General features: G+C 41.2%; 1 protein-coding gene across 14 annotated transcripts in view; it reads left to right on the top strand.

Annotated features, from left to right (window-relative positions):
- nfia (nuclear factor I/A) overlaps positions 1-21,962 on the top strand; it is a 663,295-nt gene that overhangs the window by 498,465 nt on the left and 142,868 nt on the right. For all 14 annotated transcript variants that reach the window (XM_078407283.1, XM_078407289.1, XM_078407293.1 and 11 more), the window contains 2 exons: positions 6,574-6,691; positions 18,589-18,716. In XM_078407283.1, the coding sequence (XP_078263409.1) occupies positions 6,574-6,691; positions 18,589-18,716 (246 nt within the window). The remainder of the gene's footprint in view (positions 1-6,573; positions 6,692-18,588; positions 18,717-21,962) is intronic.

Here is a 21,962-nt window from a genome sequence, read left to right as displayed (position 1 = left end):
CTACAAACCTGTATGCCTTTGGAAGATGAGGGGAAACCAGAGCACCCAGGAAAAACCCACGCGGTCATGGGGAGAAGGTACAAACTCGATACGGGCAGCACCCATAGTCAGGGTCGAGCCCGGGTCTCCGGCTCTACAAGGCAGCAACTCTATTGCTGTGCCACTGTGCCGCCCCTGCGGAGTATTTTCAATATTTACTATTTTTATTTCTAAATGGTAGCATTACACATTCACCTCCATCGTGTTCAAGTGCACAGAAGAATAAAGTGAGATGAGGATGCAGGTTTAATGAATCTTAATTTCAGTTCTGTTAGGGTCCTGTTTATGCATAAAACAAAGTGCTGGAGGTACTCAGTGGGTCAGGCAACATTTGCGGAGGGAAATAGATAAACGCTATTTTGAGTCCATACCCTTCGAGATACATCAGGCTGAAGTTTTCTGTCCATTACCACCATAAATGCTGCTGAGTTCCTCTAGTGCTTTGCATTTTGCTCGAGATTCCAGCATCTGCAGTTTTTTTGTGTCTCCTGTATGTTTATGAGGAGCAGTGATGGGAAATGGTGCTGTGGTAGAGGTAGGTTATTATGTTGAAAAAATGGTGAGACAGATTTGAAAGGTTGTTAACTTACTCCTGGTCCTAACTCTTATGAGAACACTGAGGCATGAGAAAACCATTTGGCCTATTGAGCCTGGTCTACCAAACAGTAGAATCAGAACCATTTTCCTGCACTAACTTAGTACTCCTCTATTCCCTTAATGCTGAGAAATCTATCAATCTCTCCCACAAATATATTCTGCAACTGAGACTTCACAGCCCTGTTGATCCATCAACTTGTGGATAGAGAAATTTCTTCTCATCTCCTTCCCGAATGGCTGACCAATTATTTTGAGACTGCGTTTCGGGTTCTGGACACCCTACAAAGAAAAATATACAGTTATAGCTTGTAACAGTTTGTGCACAACAAAATAATCTCCCATTCCTCTAATGAGTGTATAGCCAAGTTTGCTTCAACTCACCAACTATGATAATCTTGCCGTACCAGAAACTAATCTCGTGGACCTTGACTGTGCACCCTCAATCATGTATATCTTTCCTTAGATGGAGAAACCAGTCCTGTGCATTATATTTTATATAAGCACTCATCATATCTTTATAATCCGAGCAAGATGTCTGTGCCATATACTCAAATCCTCTTACAGGAATGGCCTATGTTTCATTTTTCTGCTTAATTGTTTGGTCTGCCAGCCTGGTACATTTCAATGATTTATGTGCAAGGACATCAGACCCCTCTGAACATCAACACCCTTCAAACTTGCGGCATTTAAAAATACTTCAAAATGAAATATTTGAAATCACATTCTTTAATAGTCTATTGCATCTCCCATCTCTTTGCCCATTCAAATGTACTCACAGAAGTGTCTAAAATTGTGATGATTGTAAGCCTACATAAAAGTATAGTGAAACAAGACAAAACTGACTAATCCTTGTAATATTTCAGTAAAGAGCTTGTATTCATTAATTTGAAGTCCCTGTGCAGAGGAAATTGCAACATTTAATCCAGGTCTGAAAAGGTTAAATAGGTAAACCAAACTATCCTGTCAATTTTAATTAGTATACATTCATTTTATGGTAGAAAAGTGGCCATTTATCAAATACTTTATGGCTTTAACACCTGAGGAGAAAATGATGGCAGCCACAGAAGGTCAATCCTGAAGCAGTCTACTTCCTAAAGATTGTGTTTCTTTCTTTTTCCTGCTTTGCAAAGAATTTTATATGAACAGCTGCAGGGAAGGGTTTTCTTTTGTTTGGTCACCCTTTGATGCCTAATTGAGAAACTGTTACACAAAACTACCCCTGCACTATTCAGCATTTTTGCCCAAATACTCAAACCCCTGTCCCACTTGGGCGATTTTTTAGGCGACTAGGATGTCGCCGGGGTGTCGCCGGGGTGTCGCCTGTATGGTCATGAGTAGTGTCCTCAATCGCCCAAAGAGTTGTAGCGTCTTTCTGGTCGCCGCTGGATTTTCAGAACGTTGAAAAAATTTCGGTGAGAGTGAGTTTGATGCCAATGAGCGTAGCTTGACCTCTCCTGACGTAGGTGCTGTCGTAGGTTGTCGCCAGGTGACGTAGGTTGTCGCCGATGTTGACTTTGGTGAATTCCATTGATGTATGAAGATATTGTATTTCAGAGTAGTGTCTCATGGTGTCACTTTCAAATATTTTAATTTCATATGTTTTGATCAATAAAACAAACACAAGCACAAGCATTGCACTGCATTGAAAAGCAAACTCTTTTCATATATTTTGATCAAAAAAACAAACACTAGCACAAGCATTGTACTGGATTGAAAATTAAACTCTTTTGGGAGGATGTGAGTGGCCCTGAAAAGGGGCTTTTCTTGTGGTCTGTTGTGGGCTCTCTTCCTGGAGTGGTGGACCTCTGTTTGAGGAGTGGGCTGTTTGTTGTTGGTCTTCAGATCATGTCGTTCTGCCATGGTACACTGCCTAGTTCGGAGTTGTAGTAAGTGCAGAGATGGTCTCTCTGGTCCTTGGCTCTCTTGTTGGAGGTGTTTCCTGGCAATATCTTCTGTCCCACTATCGGTGCGGCCTGTCCTCCAGTTCTCCATGAGCCTGGTGTGATGTTGCCTGTCAGGTTGTCCACTCGGTCACCCTCCACCATGGCTGCTGTTGCTGCACTTTTGGTACGGATCAGGTTGTGGATGACACATGCTGCATAGACAATGGTCTCCATATTCTTGGGCTCCTGCTCCATCATAGTCAGCAAGCATCTGAATCTGCTGGAGAGGATGCCTCATCTTCTTACTGGAGCTCAGTCATCAGGTTGCCATACTGGCCCAAACTGGGCCTCTTCAGGGACAAGGGCTTCAACCACACAGACCTCTTCTTGGGCTTCTTCTCCATTCTTCTTCTCCTTCTGTCTTGCTGATCTTTAAGCATGAGGGCCGCTGCAAGCAGCAGTGCTTCTTCTTCTTGTGAGAGCAATGCCTTCAGATGTTGCTCCATGGTAGTCATGATACAGAATGATTGGAATCCCTACCCTACACCCCCGTTTATAGGGAAACTGGGTAATTCCATTGTTTTGGAGGCCAAAATGAATGGAATTGTCTTCAGTTGTGGCTGACATGGTCGCAGCTTGTCGCGGGTGGACATAGGTTGAGTTTGGTTGTCGTAGGTGTCGTCGTAGGTTGTCATAGGTGCAGTCGTAGATGGACCGTTCTAAGTCGCGACGATTGGGTCGCCGGTTGTCGTTAGCTTGCCATAGCTTGATGCCGACTAGGTGGTATGTTGTTGTAGCTTGTCGTAGACATTGTCGTAGGGGGATCCAGTCACCGGTTTTTCGGCGACCTGCTACGACTATGATAGTCGGCAGCAGTCGTCTAAAAAATCACCTAAGTGGGACAGGCCCTTAAGGCTTTTTCTTGTTTCTTTATATACCATCTTTATGCTTCTGCACAGAATTTTGAGTTTTACCAAAGATTCCTCACGTTAAATAGTTTCATTTTTGATATGTCGTAAAAGGAAAGTGAGAATTTGCACAAATTAAAAGAGGAAAAGTCTTGGAATGAATTATGCTGTAGCTTAGCCCATTTTCCGTTGACTGATGAGCTTAAGGACAAGATATGAAACCCCTGGATGTAAAACCATTGCCATTTTTCGAGTGTATTGAGAAGATCAAAAATCTTCACAGAGATGGGGTGGGTGGGAAGCTGTACATTTTGCATTACTTTGAACTAGAAATGCACAAAGGAAGCCTAATTATGTTAAAATTGAACATAAAGCTACATCCCAGGCTTTTTATTTAAAAAAATAGAGAAATGGTTTAACAGTTTTGTACCTTAACCTTTCTATAATAATTTTCCCTTTATTGATCTGAAGCAAAATTTCTTTGCCACATTTATGGTAGATTACCGGGAACAAGTTAAGTCAACCTCTTTCCAGGAAAATAAATATATCAGATTCCTCTGTACACTCCTGTCAACTATTGGGGCCTGGGCCTCAATAGCATTTTCTGATATTGGTATATTAGTAATTGAGTTTTGAACCCTGACAAGAAAGGTTGACACATTTGCGCATATATTACACAACATCTGCACACCAACCAACGTTTGTGCTATTGTATTTGCCAGCCCGTTCTATTCTTCCTGTTGGTTATAATGAACAACAAATTATTTGCAAAGAGAACATATTGTCATTATGTATAAACAGTAGAAACAAGGAACTGTTGATGCTGGTTTCCAAAGAAAGATACAATATGCTGGAGTAACTCAACAGGTCAGGCAGCATCTCTGAAGAACATGGATAGGTGAATTTTTGTGTCAAATTTTTTTGTCTCACTGCTAGGCCCCAAGTGGTCAGGATGGGGGAACACACATCTAGCTCCCTCACCCTGAACATAGGATCCCCCCAGGGCTGCGTCCTTAGCCCCCTACTGTACTCCCTGTACACACATGACTGTAGGGCCAGGTTCAGCTCAAACTCCATCATCAAGTTTGCTGATGACACTGTGGTGGTGGGCCGGATCTCCAACAACGATGAGAAGGCCTACCGGGAGGAGGTGGCTGATCTGGCACTCTGGTGTCAGGACAATAGCCTCCTCTTGAATGTCACTAAAACAAAGGAGCTGATTGTGGACTTCAGAAGGGCTAAACATCCAAGGACGTACACGCCACTGGAGATAAATGGGTCTATTGTGGATAGGGTGAGCAGTTTCAAATACTTGGGAGTCCGCATCGCAGAGGATCTGACGTGGGCAACGCACATTGCCGCACTGGTGGGTAAGGCTAAGCAGCGCCTTTACCACCTTAGACAACTGAGGAAATTCAGAGTGTCGCTGAGGATCCTTCATTGCTTCTACTCTGGGGCTGTAGAGAGCATCCTGTCCGGCAACATTACAGTCTGGTTTGGGAACAGCTCTGCCCAGGACAGGATGGCCCTGCAGAGAGTAGTGCGTTCGGCAGAACGCACCATGGGAACTACACTCGTCCCCCTGCAGGACCTATACATCAGGAGGTGCAGATCCAGAGCAAGCAAGATCATGAGGGACCCCTGCCACCCCAGTAACGGACTGTTCCAGATGCTACGGTCAGGCAAACGCCTCCGCTGTCACGCTGTGAAAACGGAGAGGATGAGACGGAGCTTCTTCCCACAGGCCATCAGGACTGTCAACTTTGATAACCCCAGAGACTAAATTTTTGTCGACACTTTTTGTGCTATGTTTAGTAACTTATTAACTTTATTTATATGCTGTAACTGTAATTATTTTTGTGCACAACCCGCAGGCATTGCCACTTTCATTTCACTGCACATCGAGTATGTGTATGTGACAAATAAATTTGACTTGACTTGACTTCTTCAGGCTGATTGTTTTGCGGTGGGGGGAGCTGGTGGAGAAGAGGGCAGGACAAAGCCTGGCAACTAATATGGGGATACAGATTAAGGGGGTATTTGAAAAGTGCATGGTTGGACAAAAGGCTACAGGTGAAAAGACAGAAGGTGTGAAACAAAAGGATTGAAGATTTGCAAATTGCAAAGCTCGAGGAAGGAATGTAGGTGGAAGGGGAGGGGAGGGAAGAAATAGATGTGAATCCAGGAGGAGCACAGTGGAGAGAGTGGTGGAAATAAAGGGTTATAGACCACTATATATTGTGTGAAGTTCACAGTGCAGCTAGAAATTAATAAACTGTCAGTAAATTGCACATTTTTCTCATTTGAAAATAAACAATTTGTGTTATAAAGTTATAATTGGGTGATGGAATAACAGGATCTTGTTGGTAACTTGTTTGGAATGCAGTTCTGAATCTAAGTTTTTAAACTTAACAAAATTATAATTTAATCACACATAATTGGTGTTTGAAAGTCTCATTTCTTGATTGTTATCAGTTTAAAAGTAGCATCAGTTCAGTCATGTTATTAATAGTGCACCTCAGATAAGCAGATTCATGTTGTAATAAAGGAAAACGGAATTATATTGAGTATATATTTTTAATATTTTAAAATCTATTCACAATTATTGTTTATCTATATCCTTGTTTATAACCTTATTGTGAAGTTTGTTCTGAATAATAATGTCATCATATAGCTGTTATTTTTAACATATTTTAATTCCAAACTCTGTTAAGCAACAGAGAGAATATTGTATTTTTTTTTAATGCTGAATGTCTTTAAAAGCAAATGTTCTTGGGATTCAACCTCGAAGAAGCAAATGATATAGGACCTTAAAATTAGGCATTTGAGATTGCAGCTTTGATTGATTTTCTTAGAAGTCAGTGGGGCTGAGATGTGGCCATTTTTCTTTGTGCCTTATTGCATACACTGCATTAGCTTTCCCACTGAAAGTTGTCTAAATTGTGACAGGTATGATCCCAGGTCAAATTCTATACTAATCAGTCATGCCATTTCCTACAATTGCCTCACATTTAGAGCACATTATGCATTTTTTCATTAAAAGGATAAATGACCAGAAATAAGCTGACGGCAATCTAATGCATACCTATTGTAAATTTTAATATTCTGATTCAATTTTAATCATTCTTTCTCTTTACATTTTCCAGTACCAATAGCTGTTGGATCAGGCCCGAATTTCTCCCTCTCAGATTTGGAGGGATCTTCGTATTATAGCATGAGCCCTGGGGCTATGAGGAGGTCTCTGCCCAGCACGTCCTCAAGCAGGTAATTTAAAAGTTTATATAGAATTGTTAAATAATTTCTAGGCTTATGATTATTAAAAGGGAATTATTGTAAGTTGCAAATAAAGCATTCTCGAAGCTAGAGCCTCTGATTGCTTGAAATTGGTATGGTATGGTGGATTGTTGCAAGGTAATCTTACACAAATATCAACTGAAATGATAGTTGGAAATTTGACTTTCCTTTTTGATAGCCTGAGGGAAAAAGAATGCTGCACCTCGGTGTTTCTGGCAACAGACCACGATGGTCAATGAACAATATCACATAAAAATACTGTTTGACCGAATGTGACTCCAGAATTTAGATTGGTCGCCACTTTATTGATGCCCAAATTTCTCCATAGTTCCAAAATATACATCTAAGTCATAGAGCATATAAACATTTTTCACAATTTACTCAAGCTGCTCATTATCGGACTAGTGTCTGGCAATGAATCTACATTGCAATAAAGATTTAGAATGTAATGCAGTTCACACGTCTTTTCTCAAAATTGTCTCCACACGTTAAATTAATTCTGAATTTCTTTTCAACAATTCTTTCTCTTGCCTTGTTTGGCGTTTCATGCATCCTTAATACACACTATGCTCTGTTTTTTAAAATTGCACTGAGGTTTGTTTTTGTGAAATATTGAGAACTCTTTAGAGTTTTAGTAAAATTTGCTTCTATTTGGGGAACTAGTCACAATTTATTTCAAGACTGTAACAGGTTGTTCCACATGGGGTTATAGGTTAATGTTGGAATTTGGATCCAAGAATGAGTTATTGGGTCAGAATTTTTTTATGCAGAAAAGATTGAGGAAGGCATCAATTGCACCCTGCTTTTCTGGGCCTGAGCACTACTTCTATGTACAGGAAAATAACTGCAGATGCTGGTTCAAATCAAAGGTATCGCAAAATGCTGGAGTAACTCAGCGGGTCAGGCAGCATCTCAGGAGAGAAGGAATGGGTGACGTTTCGGGTCAAGACCCTTCTTCAGACTGATAGACAGACCATCAGTCTGAAGAAGGGTCTCGACCCGAAACGTCGCCCATTCCTTCTCTCCTGAGATGTTGCCTGACCCGCTGAGTTACTCCAGCATTTTGTGATAACTTCTTTGTGCACTGTACGCAATGCAATGGCAGCCACGTGTTGGTGTGGCTGACCTGTCCATCCACATTTGGCTTCACTATTGACTATCTTGCTGAACTAAGTGGCCAAATTCTCATGTATGGCATCTCCGGGATATACCAGCCATTCCTGATGCACCTGGTGCAGTACGATTCATTTGTTCTTTTCAAATGAAAATGAAGGTAAATGATGTGTTTATTTTTCTTCAAGTCACAGTTTTGTCTTTTTCAATTTATAGCGGTTGACAATGTTTTGAAATAAATTTATGATCTAATTTTTAAAATAGGATCATTTTCAATTAATTTAATTTCAATAAGTTAATAAATTAATTCATTAATGAATGTCAATATTTTATATGTCTATGATTATCAAAGACTTTTAATATCAGTAGCGCCTCAGATTGTGATGTTTAGAGGCCTGGTTATCAATCCCAACTTGAGCTCATTGTGGGATGGGTGCAGACCCAAAGCTTCAAGGATACTAGAAGCCATTGCCGCTGCAAAAGGTTAGTGTGAACGTCGTTCAGACAGAGTACAATGCGACTTGACAGGTTAGTTTGATTGTTGGGAGACTTAGTAACAGGAAGAGGAAAGAAGCAAGTTTCTGTTGAGATTCAAAAAGATGCATCATCAAGCCTGGAAACATTGGCTCATCTTCGTCAAAGAAAAGTAACGCAACGGTTAAAGTTTGTTCTTTGATAATCTCTCAATACTTTCTGATGCTCACTCGTGGATATAAAATCATGCTGTAAAATCTACAAAATCATTCACAAACACAACATTAGTGGGACAGGTCATCCATACCAGATCACTTTTGCATAGGGATTCTATTCTGTCTTCCAGTTTCTCCTCCTCTATCTTTTTTGTTCTGATCTACACCAGTGTCATTGACGTGTCTTTCATTTCTATTAACTGTGGCTTCCCCTCTAGAGTGTGGGCATGAATCTTAACTGGAATTTATCTATTTCCGGCACCTCTTTCACCCACAGTCCTCCTTCTCAGATCGAGGATAGAATTATTCTGGTCCTCATCTCTCACCCCACCAGCTTTCATCTAGCAGGAAATCTCATCATTTTCAATGGAATTCTACCACTGGCACATCTTCCTTTCCCTTTTCAGCGCTCTGAAGGAATCAATTCCTCTACGAGTGCTATCTCACGTTTCCATCTCTGCCAACCACTCCCATTCCCTTTGCATGGCCTCATGCTACTTGTGAGATGATACGCCAGCACTTTTGCTTCTTACTTGTCCACCATCCATAGACCAAACAGTCCATCCTGGTGAAGCAGTGATGTATTTGCACTTCATCTAATTTAGTGCATTTCATTCAGTGTCTACAGTGTGAACTTCCATGCATTGAAAAATCAAATGCACATCAGATAACTGTTTTACGCAACATCTCTATTTAACCGACAATGGTCACCTGGACTTCTATCACCTACCATTTTAATATACTGTCACGCTCTCCCCTCTCAGTCCTTGTCTTCCACCATGAGCTGAAAGAACAGCATCCATTTATTTTGTCTGGGCATGAGGCAGCCTTGGGACTGAATATTGAATTCAAACATTTCTCTCCACGGGCTTTGCTGAATATTTCAATGTTAATTTGTTCTTTTGTTTCTTATATTTTTTGTCTTCATCTGCCAGAATTTAAAATAATGGTTTTCTTGGTTTGCACTGTAACAAAGCTGTTCTCTCTCCCCTGTCCTTTCCTCACCCTCTCTCCAATTCAAAAGATGCTTGTTTTTTTTCACTTTTCCAGTTCTCACGGGTCATTGACCTCAAACATTGACTGTTTCTGTCTCCATAGATGCTGCCTGGTGTGCTTGCAGCATTTTATTTTTTTGTTTTGGTTTTTTAGCATCAACAGATTATTTGCTCTAATATTCCTGGTTGTTTGCAAGCACTGTGGCACAGAGAGTCTACACAGAAGGGCAGTGATAGTGTGTAGTATTTCAGATGTTAACGCTTAGAGTGTGGGCTAAAACACGTGAGATAATAATAATAATAATAATAAGCATTTATTTTATATAGCGCCTTATCGGGTGCTCAAAGCGCTTTACAAAAACAATCAACATAAAAACAAACAGACAAACTATCCTAACGGAAAAGCGGCGAATAAACAACGCCAGCGTCCTCTCACGTCAGGGTCCGGCAGTAGACAACAAAAAAGCACAGGACACACAGATACAATTTTTACACAAACAGCCATCACAGTGATTGCTCTAGGCATACCCTCACTGTGATGGAAGGCAAAGTCTTATCTCCTCCTCATTCTTCTCCCGTGGTGCCACGAGGTGATCGAGGCTCCCAACTTTTTGAAGCCCCCACCGGGCGATGGAAAGTCCCAGATAGGTTCCACAAGAAGTGTGGAGCACAACTATCTTTGTCAAACATCCAGAAAATCTGATAATCAGCTACAACCAAAGTCCTGACAGTGCCAGATTAATGAAACAGATTCGGCAGAGCTCGATCTGATCCATTGTTCGTGCTCTCCCTGTGGCTATATGGCTCCTTCTAGTCTCGAGGTCTTAAATCCGTGGCAGTCCTTGCGTGGAGCCGGCTATGTGGCGATCAGAACTGAGAGGCTGCATATTAAGGTTCCAACACCAGCATTGACCAGATAACATAGAGATATTTAAAAATGATAGAAATGGTAAAATTAAATAAAAATAATTTTACTGATTGAAATAAACAAGTAATGTAACCTTCATTTACTTTATGATGAAGCAATCCTAATCAAGAGAATGCATTAGCTGCAGCTGTTGTAGAACTGTGGGGCAGATACCAAGTGTCTCCAGCCGTTTGCTCAGTAGGTTAAGGATGGTTGCAGACTTGAAGCAATTGCTCATGAGTACAAACCTCTAACCTCAAGTGGATTCCATACCTCAGAGCTGAAATGCACCGATTTTGAACTCTGGAACAGCAGATGAAGAATAGGTTTAGGCATGGGATCATTCTAAGGTTGCTGGAATGTAGTTTGGTATCACAGAGGATGGTAGTAACTTGAGTGCAAATTATACTAATGTTTCAGATTTCAAGAAAAGTCAATGGCTACATGATAAACGGATAATTTTAATTAGAAATATGAGGACTAATAATTTATTTTAATATTGTAGTAAAATTGATGTCAACTAGTGGTGAGACTGGAAGGTTTCTGAATAGTGCATTGATTATTTTATTGGGTCAGTTGAAGGCTTAATAATTGCTTCTGTTCTCTAGAATTGGCACAAACAGGTTTCTGGAGCTATCTTGAGCCACCAAGGAGATTTGAAGATTATAGGGGATTGTAGCTTTCCTAGATTATTAGAATCCTTTAAGTGACCGCTGAGTCAAAACAATCAAAATGGAAGAAAAATGTGCCAATGAATGTGCCAGGGTATAGGTAACGTACTGATGGCCTTCTAATGTTATATTGCTACTAGGTATCAAACCCTAATGCAAGCAAGCAAAAAAGTACTGGATCGTCTATCTTGTAAATCTAAAAAAAAGAAAACCACTAGAAAATCACGACGATTTAAAAAAATCTACTAAAACAGCATGTTTGCACTCATTGTATTTTCTCAACATTACTCTTGTGATTACTAATTTAAAGAAACTGTGCTGCAGGCTTTGATTTGGCATTTCCCATTAATTATTATTAAGCTTGTGTAATGAAGAGCTAAATGATATCATGTGAATGGGGTTTGTATAATATAACTACAGACGGATAGTACATATTAGGGGCCCTTGGGAACCTAAGACTCAGCACACTGCATCGTGGACTACATATCATCAAGGGATTGTGCATTGCCATCTTATGTCCGATCAAAATAAATGCTTAGAACCAAGAGGAAAAACACTTCATTTTTACTTCTGTGGCCTTATCTCAATGCTCTGGAACAGAGAAAGTTAAGGAGAGGCCTGGTTGTCATCCTCTGACAGAATGGTTGATAACGAGAGAACATAAATTGGCCAAGTAACACAAGTAGAAGTGAGCAGAAATATTTTATTAAGCAGTGACTTGTAATGATCTGTCAAAGATAGTTGAAACAGTTTGGTTTGGAAAGTTCCTGAATTGTTTGGAGGATTTCACTAAAGGAAACAAATGCCAATGTAGAAAAAGCAGGGGGCTATTGAGGGAGCCAGCCAAAGTATGATGGGCAGAATGCTTCCTAGACTACATGATCTGACAAAAACAGTGTGGCACAGCGGTACACTTGCTGTGTTACGGTGCCAGAAACCCAGGTTTGATCCTGACTACGGGTGCTGTCTATACTGAGTTTTTATATTTTCCCTGTGACCTCATGGGTTTTCCCCAGGTGCTCTGGTTTCCTCATCCACTCCAATGATGTACAGGTTTGTAGGTTAATTGGCTTTTGTAAAAATTGTAAATTATCCCCAGTGTGTAGGATAGTGTTTGTGTATGGGGTAATCGATCGCTGGTCAGCGTGGACTCGGTGTGCCAAAGGGCCAGTTTCCACGCTGTATCTGTAAAGTAAAATCTGAACAAGTGGGTGGTCTTCACCTGTGATGTTGCCTCTATTCAGGCTCGGCACACCTTGGACACAGTGAACATTCTCAGATCCTTTCCTTCCTATATGAATAATACCCACCTTTTGTTAACCACCTTCACATGGTCAAGACAGAGTGGATGAAGGCAATGAACCACTCAGCACTATACCACTTACGTAAACATCTCTTTGAATGAAAACCACATTAAAACGTCAAGGCACCTCGACTTAATGTGTTTTACATTGTTCCATGCTTACCTGTTGTATATAAAATCTTGCAACATAGCGCAGATGTAGTTCTCCCTTGATTTGTGCTGCTCCGAAACAGATCCACATTGTGCGAGAGTAGTTCCAAACCACACCCTCTGGCTGATTTGATCATTTGGGAAAATAAATATTCAGTTCTTTTTAATGTGTTAAAGATGTGTGAGATTAGTACAGTTTATTGTTCAGTGTCAACGAGGTTAAATTGTATGAAGATGAGAAATTACACATGGATTGAGAAGTCACACTTGTAGATTGCAAAAATGGAGGTTGCAGCTTTTCTAGAGTCAAGAGTACAAAATGGGAGCTTTAACAATGTGGTTTATTACTTGAACAGTCAGCAGTGGTCAGATCAAAGAATTTTCATTAAGGTTTAGCCTTTCCACAGAATTGTGTAAAGTTAAAGGGAATTGGGATGACATTGACCAGAACAAAGAGAAAAATGGCCAATAAAATGAGAGATATACAGAAACTGCTGCCTTTAATGAAACCAACACACTCGTTGATATTCAGGATCAGTATAGCTGCAAGAATTTGTTTTTCTGTTTGTGAGCTTCTTCTATCATGGGTAACGTACAATCTCAAACCACACTTATTTTTAAGCTTTGTTCAACATCTTTGTTAGGAGCCTATTCTCAAAAGTTTTTCATCCTTTTTGAAATTTGTTGTAAATCCATGTAATATTTTTTTTAAATGCAAAGAAATTATGGCACACCATAAGCACACCACGCACCTACTTCCTTAGAGCACTTAAGAAGTTTGACATGTCCCCAACAACCTTCGCCAACTTCTGCAGATGTGCTGTAGAAAGCATTTTATTAGGATGCATCACAGCATGATTTGGGAACAGCTCCATCCAAGACCGCAAGAAATTGCAGTGTTGTGGACGCAGCCAAGACCATCACGAAAACTAAACTCCCTTCCATTGACTCGTTCTACACTTCACGCTCCTGCTGCAAGGCCACCAGAATAATCAAGGACCAGTCTCACCTCAGTCACTCTCCCTCTCTTCTTCACTCTCCCATCAGGCAAGAGGCACATATGTTTTAAAACACATACGTCCAGATTCAGGGACAGTTTCTTCCCAGCTGTTATCAGGCAACTGAACCAACTTCTCAGCAACTAGAGAGTGACCCTGACCTCCCATCTACCTCATTGGAGATCTTCAAACTATCTTTAATTGGACTTTATTGGCCTTTATCTTGCACTAAATGTTGTACCCTTTATCCTGTATCTGTACACTATGGAAAGCTTGATTGTAATCATGTATTGTCTTTTCACTGACTGGATAGCATGCAACAAAAGGTCTTTCACTGTACCTCAGTACACACGTCAATAATAAACGATACGAAATAATAAACTAATCTAAATATGCAGGCAGTATGACACAAAATGCTGGAGTAACTCAGCGGGTCAGGCAGCATCTTGGGAGAGAAGGAATGGGTGACGTTTCGGGTCGAGACCCTTCTTCGGACTGATGTCAGGGGAGGGGGCGGGACAAAGATAGGATGTAGTCGGAGACAGGAAGAATGGTGGGAGAATTGGGAAGGGGGAGGGGATAGAGAGGGGAAGCAGGAACTACCTGAAGTGGGAGAAGTCACTGTTCATACTGCTGGGGTGTAAACTGCCCAAGCGAAATATGAGGCAGTATCATTCTGTTATTGCATAGTCCTTTGTGACAATATCAAGATGGCTTCTTAAAGATTATCAGATGTCTTGCATGAAAGTTAAATGCATATTCTGGTTCAGCAAGTTAGCTTCTGCGCTTTGGCTGCACTGTTTGACAGGCAATACATTACTGCTCCGAAGCATAGGTGTTTCATTGGTGTGTTCAAATGTTAATATGTATTTCCCAATTTATTTATTTTTAGTTCAATAAATACAATTATAAGAAACCCCTTTTTCTGGAACTTAAGCAGGCAGCCACACCCAAACGTTTCTGTCCAGTTGCCCAAATATTAAAGCCAATTCAAAGGAATGTATAATTGTGATTATCCTGAATCAATCCATGTTGCAACTGCAAATTTACAGGTAACTTTTCTGAATATTCTATGAGAAATTGGAATGATAGATCTTTCTGTGCATTTTTGAACTACCCACCAACAGAGGTACCTGTTGTTTAACTGACTTGTTTGATTAAATCTCACTTATCAGCATTACCTCAAAAATACAATTTCTGATAATAACATGTAAAAAGAATGGTCAGGAGAAAAAAGTGACTTGGTAGATCAAAAGGCCCACTTGCTGGGACCATAACATTTTGGAAAGCCAAGGTAATGATCTTCACCTGAAGTACATAATATTGCTCCTTATCTCTGCTGCATTGCTTTCTTCCACAATAACATTCTGTCATGCGCCTTTTGTACTTCTCTTACAAATAAATATCTGGATCATAGAACAATTATTTTTTCCCCCATACGTGCTACACAACATAAAATCAATTTTAATCAAGTGATCACGTCCCGGTAAATAGCAACAATTGTGAAAAAAAGCCAGGCACCTGCTATTACAATCAATGTTACCCTGTCCCATTTTTCCCCAGCATCAGGCCAGCACATAATCAGGTGATCACTGATTGCAAAACATGCAATCCCAATCGTGCCATTATGAATTAGAGGTGATGTTCATGGAACAGTATCAATGGAATTTGGAGCAATGTCTTGATTTTCGTGTTATTTAAAGAGACACTTTGTGATCATCAGGTGATCTAACTGGGCAGAAAAAGCATTCGGCTGCTCAAATACCTTCCAGAGACCCCAGAGAGTGTCACAACTAAAGGAGAGCACATTTTCTATTTTTCTTTAAGCCGCGGATGATCTACTTTTTCCTCAGTGGTGACATCACTGACAACACTCTTATTACTAAAAGCTTTGCAATAGGCCTGTCAGGCCTGTTATGGACGGACAGAGAGAAGGCAAAAGCAGCCCTCTATTGAGGAGTCTACGCCAAGAGAATCTATGTCCTTCCTGGACCTCTCTGAGGAGCACCACATTACTGGCTTAACTTTTGAAAGGAGAGACAAGTGTCAAGAACATGCACACCATGGGATCTCGCGGATGGAGTGGATAACAAATCAAAAATCAGCTGGCACCTAAGCTACACTACCATTATTTTAACTTTCAGACCTGAGGTGGTTGTGGATGACAGACGCTGAATCACCAGTGCCTGCCACCTTATGTCTTCACTCCTCTCCTCAGAATCAGCACTCTATTCAATCTGCGCAGGACTGCATTCCGAGTGAGGAGGTATTTAAGTGTGGGGTGCATGTCTCGCAGAAGAGACATGAGTTCATGTGTGCTATCCCCTGAAGGAGAGCAATGTGTACATGAGGGTCAGCTCTGCGCAAAAGACATTACGTTGTTCACCGATAACACTTTGCTGTCCCTCAAGAGCTTCGAGATCTATCCTGTGAGAAAAAACAAACTTCAGGTTGGATCATAGTGAGAATCAATAGGGGCAGAAAGGTGTTGTATGGCTTCCCCCGTGTCTCTGCAGCAGCTGTCAATTGGATCAGTAGGCATTATGTGATGGTTTGTTGATGAGTCTTTGTGAAGAAATGTGATGATATTCAGAATATAACTTATGGTGTCCGAACTACACATAATGTCCTGCAACAGCTTGGAGATGGAAGCTTCTATGTTCCTTGTCACCTTCAGCTCTCAATATCACAACAATGGGCATTCAGCTTTTGGATCCATGCTGGCTGTCAGGGGATAGTCCTATTTTCCTGTAGTTTTGAAAGTCATTCTCTCTTGCAACCTGCCCATCAACTTCGCTTTTAATTATTTTTTCCCATTCACCTACCTATAATTTGCAGTAGCCAATTAATCAACCAGCACATTTTGGGATGCAAAAAGAAAACCCACGTGGTCATGGAGAGAACATGAAAACATTGCAGGGAGTATCTGAAGCTGTGTTGGAATCTACGTCCCTTGAGTGGAGATAGTAGCACTTGCTGTTGTTCCACCTCTGTGTCCTTGGAGAGGCTGGCCTGCTAGCACACAAACCAGCTCTTTGTGCATTCTGCATCAGCATTGTCATGAAAGCATTCCAACCATGTTCCCCTGGGAAAGTATCAATAGACAATAGACAATAGGTGCAGGAGTAGGCCATTCAGCCCTTCGAGCCAGCACCGCCATTCAATGCAATCATGGCTGATCACTCTCAATCAGTACCCCGTTCCTGCCTTCTCCCCATACCCCCTCACTCCGCTATCCTTAAGAGCTCTATCCAGCTCTCTCTTGAAAGCATCCAACGAACTGGCCTCCACTGCCTTCTGAGGCAGAGAATTCCACACCTTCATCACACTCTAACTGAAAAAGTTCTTCCTCATCTCCGTTCTAAATGGGTCAATCACCAAATATATCGATCACCTTCTGATTGACATCCTGTGTTCAAGGGAGAAGAAATCACAAGGTTCACCCTAAGAAATTATAAAAAGCAAACGGACGTTAGTTTATCAGAAGCAAGAGGGAAGGTCCCATTTGGTGCTTATTTCCGTAAGGACCAAACGGGTTATTAACCTGTCGATTCAGGCAATGTGGACAGGGTCCGAAATTAATACTTTACATCTGCATTCACCATGAAGAAGGATATGGAAGATAGTGAAGATAGATACAAAATGCTGGAGTAACTGAGTAGGTCGGGCAGCATTTCTGGAGATAAGGAATAGGTGACGTTTCAGGCACAGAAGATAGTGAGTTCAAGAAAGAATATATGAATAATTTGGAGCAGGTCGGTATTAACGAGGAGATAGTGTTAACTATAATGGGATGCATAAAGGTTCATAAATTCCCAGGGCATATGTCAATTGGAGGAAAATTTCCAGAGAAATTGATTAAAAAAATGCGATTTATTTACATTTGGAAAGGAGGAAGGGGCTTAGTGAGGATAGTCTGCATGACTGTATGCAGGGAACATCCTGTCTTACTAACTTGATTGTCTTATGAGGAGGAGATCCAAGAGGTTTGATGAAGCCAGGGCATATATTCTCTGTGTGGAATTTAGTTAGGCATTTGTCAAGGTCCAGCAGAGTAGGCTGATCCAAAAGATTGAGATACGTGGGATTTTGGATGAGCTATCCAACGATCTAAAATTGGCTTGATGATAGGCAGAGGGTGCATTTTTGCTTAGATGTTTGTGACCATGGTCTACCATAGGGATCAGTACTGGGATTCTTGTTGTTTGTACTATATATAAATGACTTGGATGTGAATGCAGGAATTATTGCTATTACTGGATTATTATTATCATGTGAAATAGATAGCAGTGGAGGTAAATAGGTAGCAGTGCTACTTGGATAGCTGTAACAGGATCGTTCCGAGTCAGCATGGATTTACGAAGAGGAAATCATGCTTGACTAATCTACTGGAACCAAACACAGGCTCGGCGATCGTTTCGCTCAACACCTTCGCTCAGTCCGCCTTAACCAACCTGATCTCCCAGTGGCTGAGCACTTCAACTCCCCCACCCAGTCTGACCTTTCTGTCATGGGCCTCCTCCAGTGCCATAGTGAGGCCCACCGGAAATTGGAGGAACAGCACCTCATATTTCGCTTGGGCAGCTTGCAGCCCAGCGGTATGAACATTGACTTCTCCAACTTTAGATAGTTCCTCTGTCCCTCTCTTCCACTCCCCCTTCCCAGTTCTCCCTCAATCTTCCTGTCTCCACCTATATCCTTCCTTTGTCCCGCACCCCTGACATCAGTCTGAAGAAGGGTCTCGATACGAAACATCACCCATTCCTTCTCTCCTGAGATGCTGCCTGACCTGCTGAGTTACTCCAGCATTTTGTGAAATAAATACCTTTGATTTGTACCAGCATCTGCAATTATTTTCTTACACTATATGCAAAATGAATATGAGTGTGCAGTCCAGTGAATGTAGATTGAACATGAGTTTGGACGTTGTGACAGGCTTTGACATTCTCAGTTTAAATATGATGCTGAGGGCTTAATTTATCTTTAAAAAGGTGGGTTAAGTCTAATTATACTGTTCTGACATGTTGTTTCCCTGTTACAGTTCTGCAAAGCGCCACAAATCTATGGAAGATGAAATGGACAGCCCTGGTGAAGAACCCTTTTATACCAACCAAGGACGATCTCCAGGAAGTGGCAGTCAGTCAAGTGGTTGGCATGAGGTGGAGCCAGGTAAGCAGTCCAATTGATTCTTTGGTTACAGCTGATTGTTTTTGACAAGGAAAAATGATATTTTTGATTTTACCCATTTTGACAGTAATATAAAATTTATCGAGATGGCAAAGTGCAGTTCCTTTTTAATACACTGCTGCCATTGCTAAAAATGAGAAGTTAACTGAAATGTTAAGAGGTGCATTTTTAAAAGAGTTATAAATAATTTTTGGCCCTTACTTTGAAACTACCTTTCTGAACTATTGATTAAATCATAAGCAAATTCAGAATCCACAGTCAACCTTTAATTCTGTTTTTGGTTTGGAAAATTATTTGATTTCCAGTTTGCATTATTACCCATTAAGCAAGTCACCGTAAGTGATTTAATCCAATTCAGATTATCATTTTTACCTGAGACAGTGTTTTCAACTGTCTGCAAGCCAAAAAACAGACTTGCAATGATTATTCTTTATGATTTATGGTTTTTCTTTTAAGATTATGTAAGTACAGCCTGTGCAAGACAATTATGTTTTGGTGCTTCTACTTGGAATTTCGAAAGCTAATATATATTATGGATAATGAAGTTGGTCTTTTGTCACATTTTCCCTTTAAGTTTTGGATCCAGGAATTGATTATGCTTGCAAGGAAATATAGATAACCATTGATTTTTACAAGACCAAGAATAGATTGTCATGGCCAGAATCAAAAATGTGTATTATTTATAGTTTATGGTAGATGAGGGAGTGGGGTTTTTTTTTTCCCCTCGAGATTTCATAACAGTGAATATAACTGCAAAAGCTGTCAAGCTTTGTAAAGGCACAATAGTGCAATGCTACGTTAATGTTCTGTAGTATGGAGGATGTGTGATGATGGAAAATCAGTCTTTGGCAATGAAATTTTGATCATAGCCAGGCTGTTTCAGAAAGATGTTGAACAGAAAAGGATGTGCTTCCCAGGTGAAGGTGGGGAAAATAGATTGTTGAATTAGCATTCTCTCCATTACTTTGAAAGAAGGTGGCAGAAACTAGAGATGTGGCTGACTGTTATTGAGGAGGCAGGGAGTTGTTGCACAAATTAACAGAAAGCTGAACATTTCAGGCCTTGATATAAATATTATCCTTGTTTTTATAATATTGTGAATATCAGCTCAGATTGTTAAATTTTCATGACATCATGTTTTTGAGATTGTGTAATCCAGTGAAAGATAGGAGTGCCAGACCAGCAAAACAGATAACATTGTTCTTCATTATATGAATGGAAACAGAAGACATAATGAAGAATTTTATGATCGGTGGACAATGATAGCACTTGCTTTTAAAATAGAAATAATCTTCATGCAAAGACCAGGTGATCTCTGGGGTCTGGATTTCACCTTTACTGACTTAAGTTTCATTACACTGTTACCTTTCGGGCAGCTCTACTGTTTAGCAAACAAGCTGAACAATCAAACGGAAGAATTTTCACAGGTAAAAACCAAGAAGTAAAAGGCAAATGTAATCAATCACTTTTTCTCATTTTGCAGAAATAAAAATAAAGGTAGACTCTAGTTTTTTAGCATAGCGCAATTGAAACTAATTTATTCGTGTGAAGCACAATAATGACCATTTGTAGATCATTTTGTGTCGCACCAAAAATTCAACCAACCACATAGAAACATAGAAAATAGGCGCAGGAGGAGGCCATTCGGCCCTTCGAGCCAGCACACCATTCATTGTGGTCATGGCTGATCATCCACAATCAGTAACCTGTGCCCAATATCTCCCCATATCCCTTGATTCCACCAGCTCCCAGAGCTCTATCCAACTCCCTCTTAAATTCATCTAGTGATTTGGCCTCCACTGCCCTATGTGGCAGAATTCCACAAATTCCCACAACTCCGGGTGAAAAAGTTCCTTCTCACCTCAGTTTTAAATGGCCTCCCCTTTATTCTAAGACTGTGGCCCCTGGTTCTGGACTCCCCCAACATTGGGAACATTTTTCCTGCATCCAGCTTGTCCAGTCCTTTTATAATTTTATATGTCTCTATAAGATCCCCTCTCATCCTTCTAAACTCCAGTGAATACAAGCCTAGTCTTTTCATTCTTTTCTCATATGACAGTCTCGCCATCCCAGGGATCAATCTCGTAAACCTACGCTGCACTGCCTCAATTACAAAGATGTCCTTCCTCAAATTGGGAGACCAAAACTGTACACAATACTCCAGATGTGATCTTACCAGGGTCCTGTGCAACTGCAGAAGGACCTCTTTACTCTTGTACTGAAATCCTTGTTTGGCATACATCAATCTCTGCGCAAGTCCTTTTCCAAATATTGCAGTAGCATTTGCAATCCATTTGGCAGTTGTTATTAGGTTCACAGTGGCACAGCTGGTAGAGCTGTGGCCTTGCAATGCCAACCTCGCTCCTGAACTCCATTGCCATCTGTGTGGAGTTTGCACATTCTCGCTGTGCCCACGTGAGATTCCTCCAGGTGCTCTAGTTTCCTCCCACATCCCAAAGACGTGTGGGTTTGTAGGTTAATTGGACTCTGTGAAATTGCCCTCAGTGTGTAGGTAGTGGATGCAAACGTGGGATAACATGGAACTAGTGTGAAAAGGTGATCTATGGTGAGGCTAAGAGCATGTTTCAATGTTGTATCTCCAAACTAAACTAAAACTAAACTTATTTAAATAATGTTGGGAGATGACCAAATACAAAATATATGTATATCTTGGACCTTTCCTTGCATTAAATGACCCACTCCAACAACCATGATCTCCTTTTCCCTTTCGCCCAGTGAAGTGATTAATGTACGTTTTGTTCTATTTTTAACTCTGTGTATGTGGGGGGGTGGTGGGGGGGTTGGGGGAAACCTTTTTTCTAATCTCTTCCTCAACGGAGATGCGACCTTTACCGTGTCGTATCTCCGTTCGCGCTACGGCCTAACATCGTGGAGTCGGCGGCCTCCAGCTGGGATCGACCTTGAAGACTCCGGTCGCAGGGCCTGGACTTACCATCTCGGGGGCTTCGGCCGTGGGCCCTGCAGACCGCAACATCGGGAGTTCGCAGGTCCCTGGCTGGCGACCGGTTTTTGGGAGCTCCAGCCATAGCAGCTTCGACCGCCCCGAAGCGCGAGGTACGATCAACCCGCTCGCAGGCCCTTCATCGCCCTGCGTGGTCTGGCCGCAGCACTTTCCATCGCCCGGTGGGGGCTCAGGACTTTCATCGGCCTGCTCGGCTCGGCCCTGGGACTCCATCGCCCGGTGGGGGCTCAGGGCCTTCATCGGCC

Source organism: Rhinoraja longicauda, chromosome 11 (assembly GCF_053455715.1).
Source record: "Rhinoraja longicauda isolate Sanriku21f chromosome 11, sRhiLon1.1, whole genome shotgun sequence".
Taxonomy (NCBI): Eukaryota; Metazoa; Chordata; class Chondrichthyes; order Rajiformes; family Arhynchobatidae; genus Rhinoraja; species Rhinoraja longicauda.
Note: the sequence above shows the minus strand (reverse complement) of the source record. Positions and strands in the feature narration are given on the sequence as shown.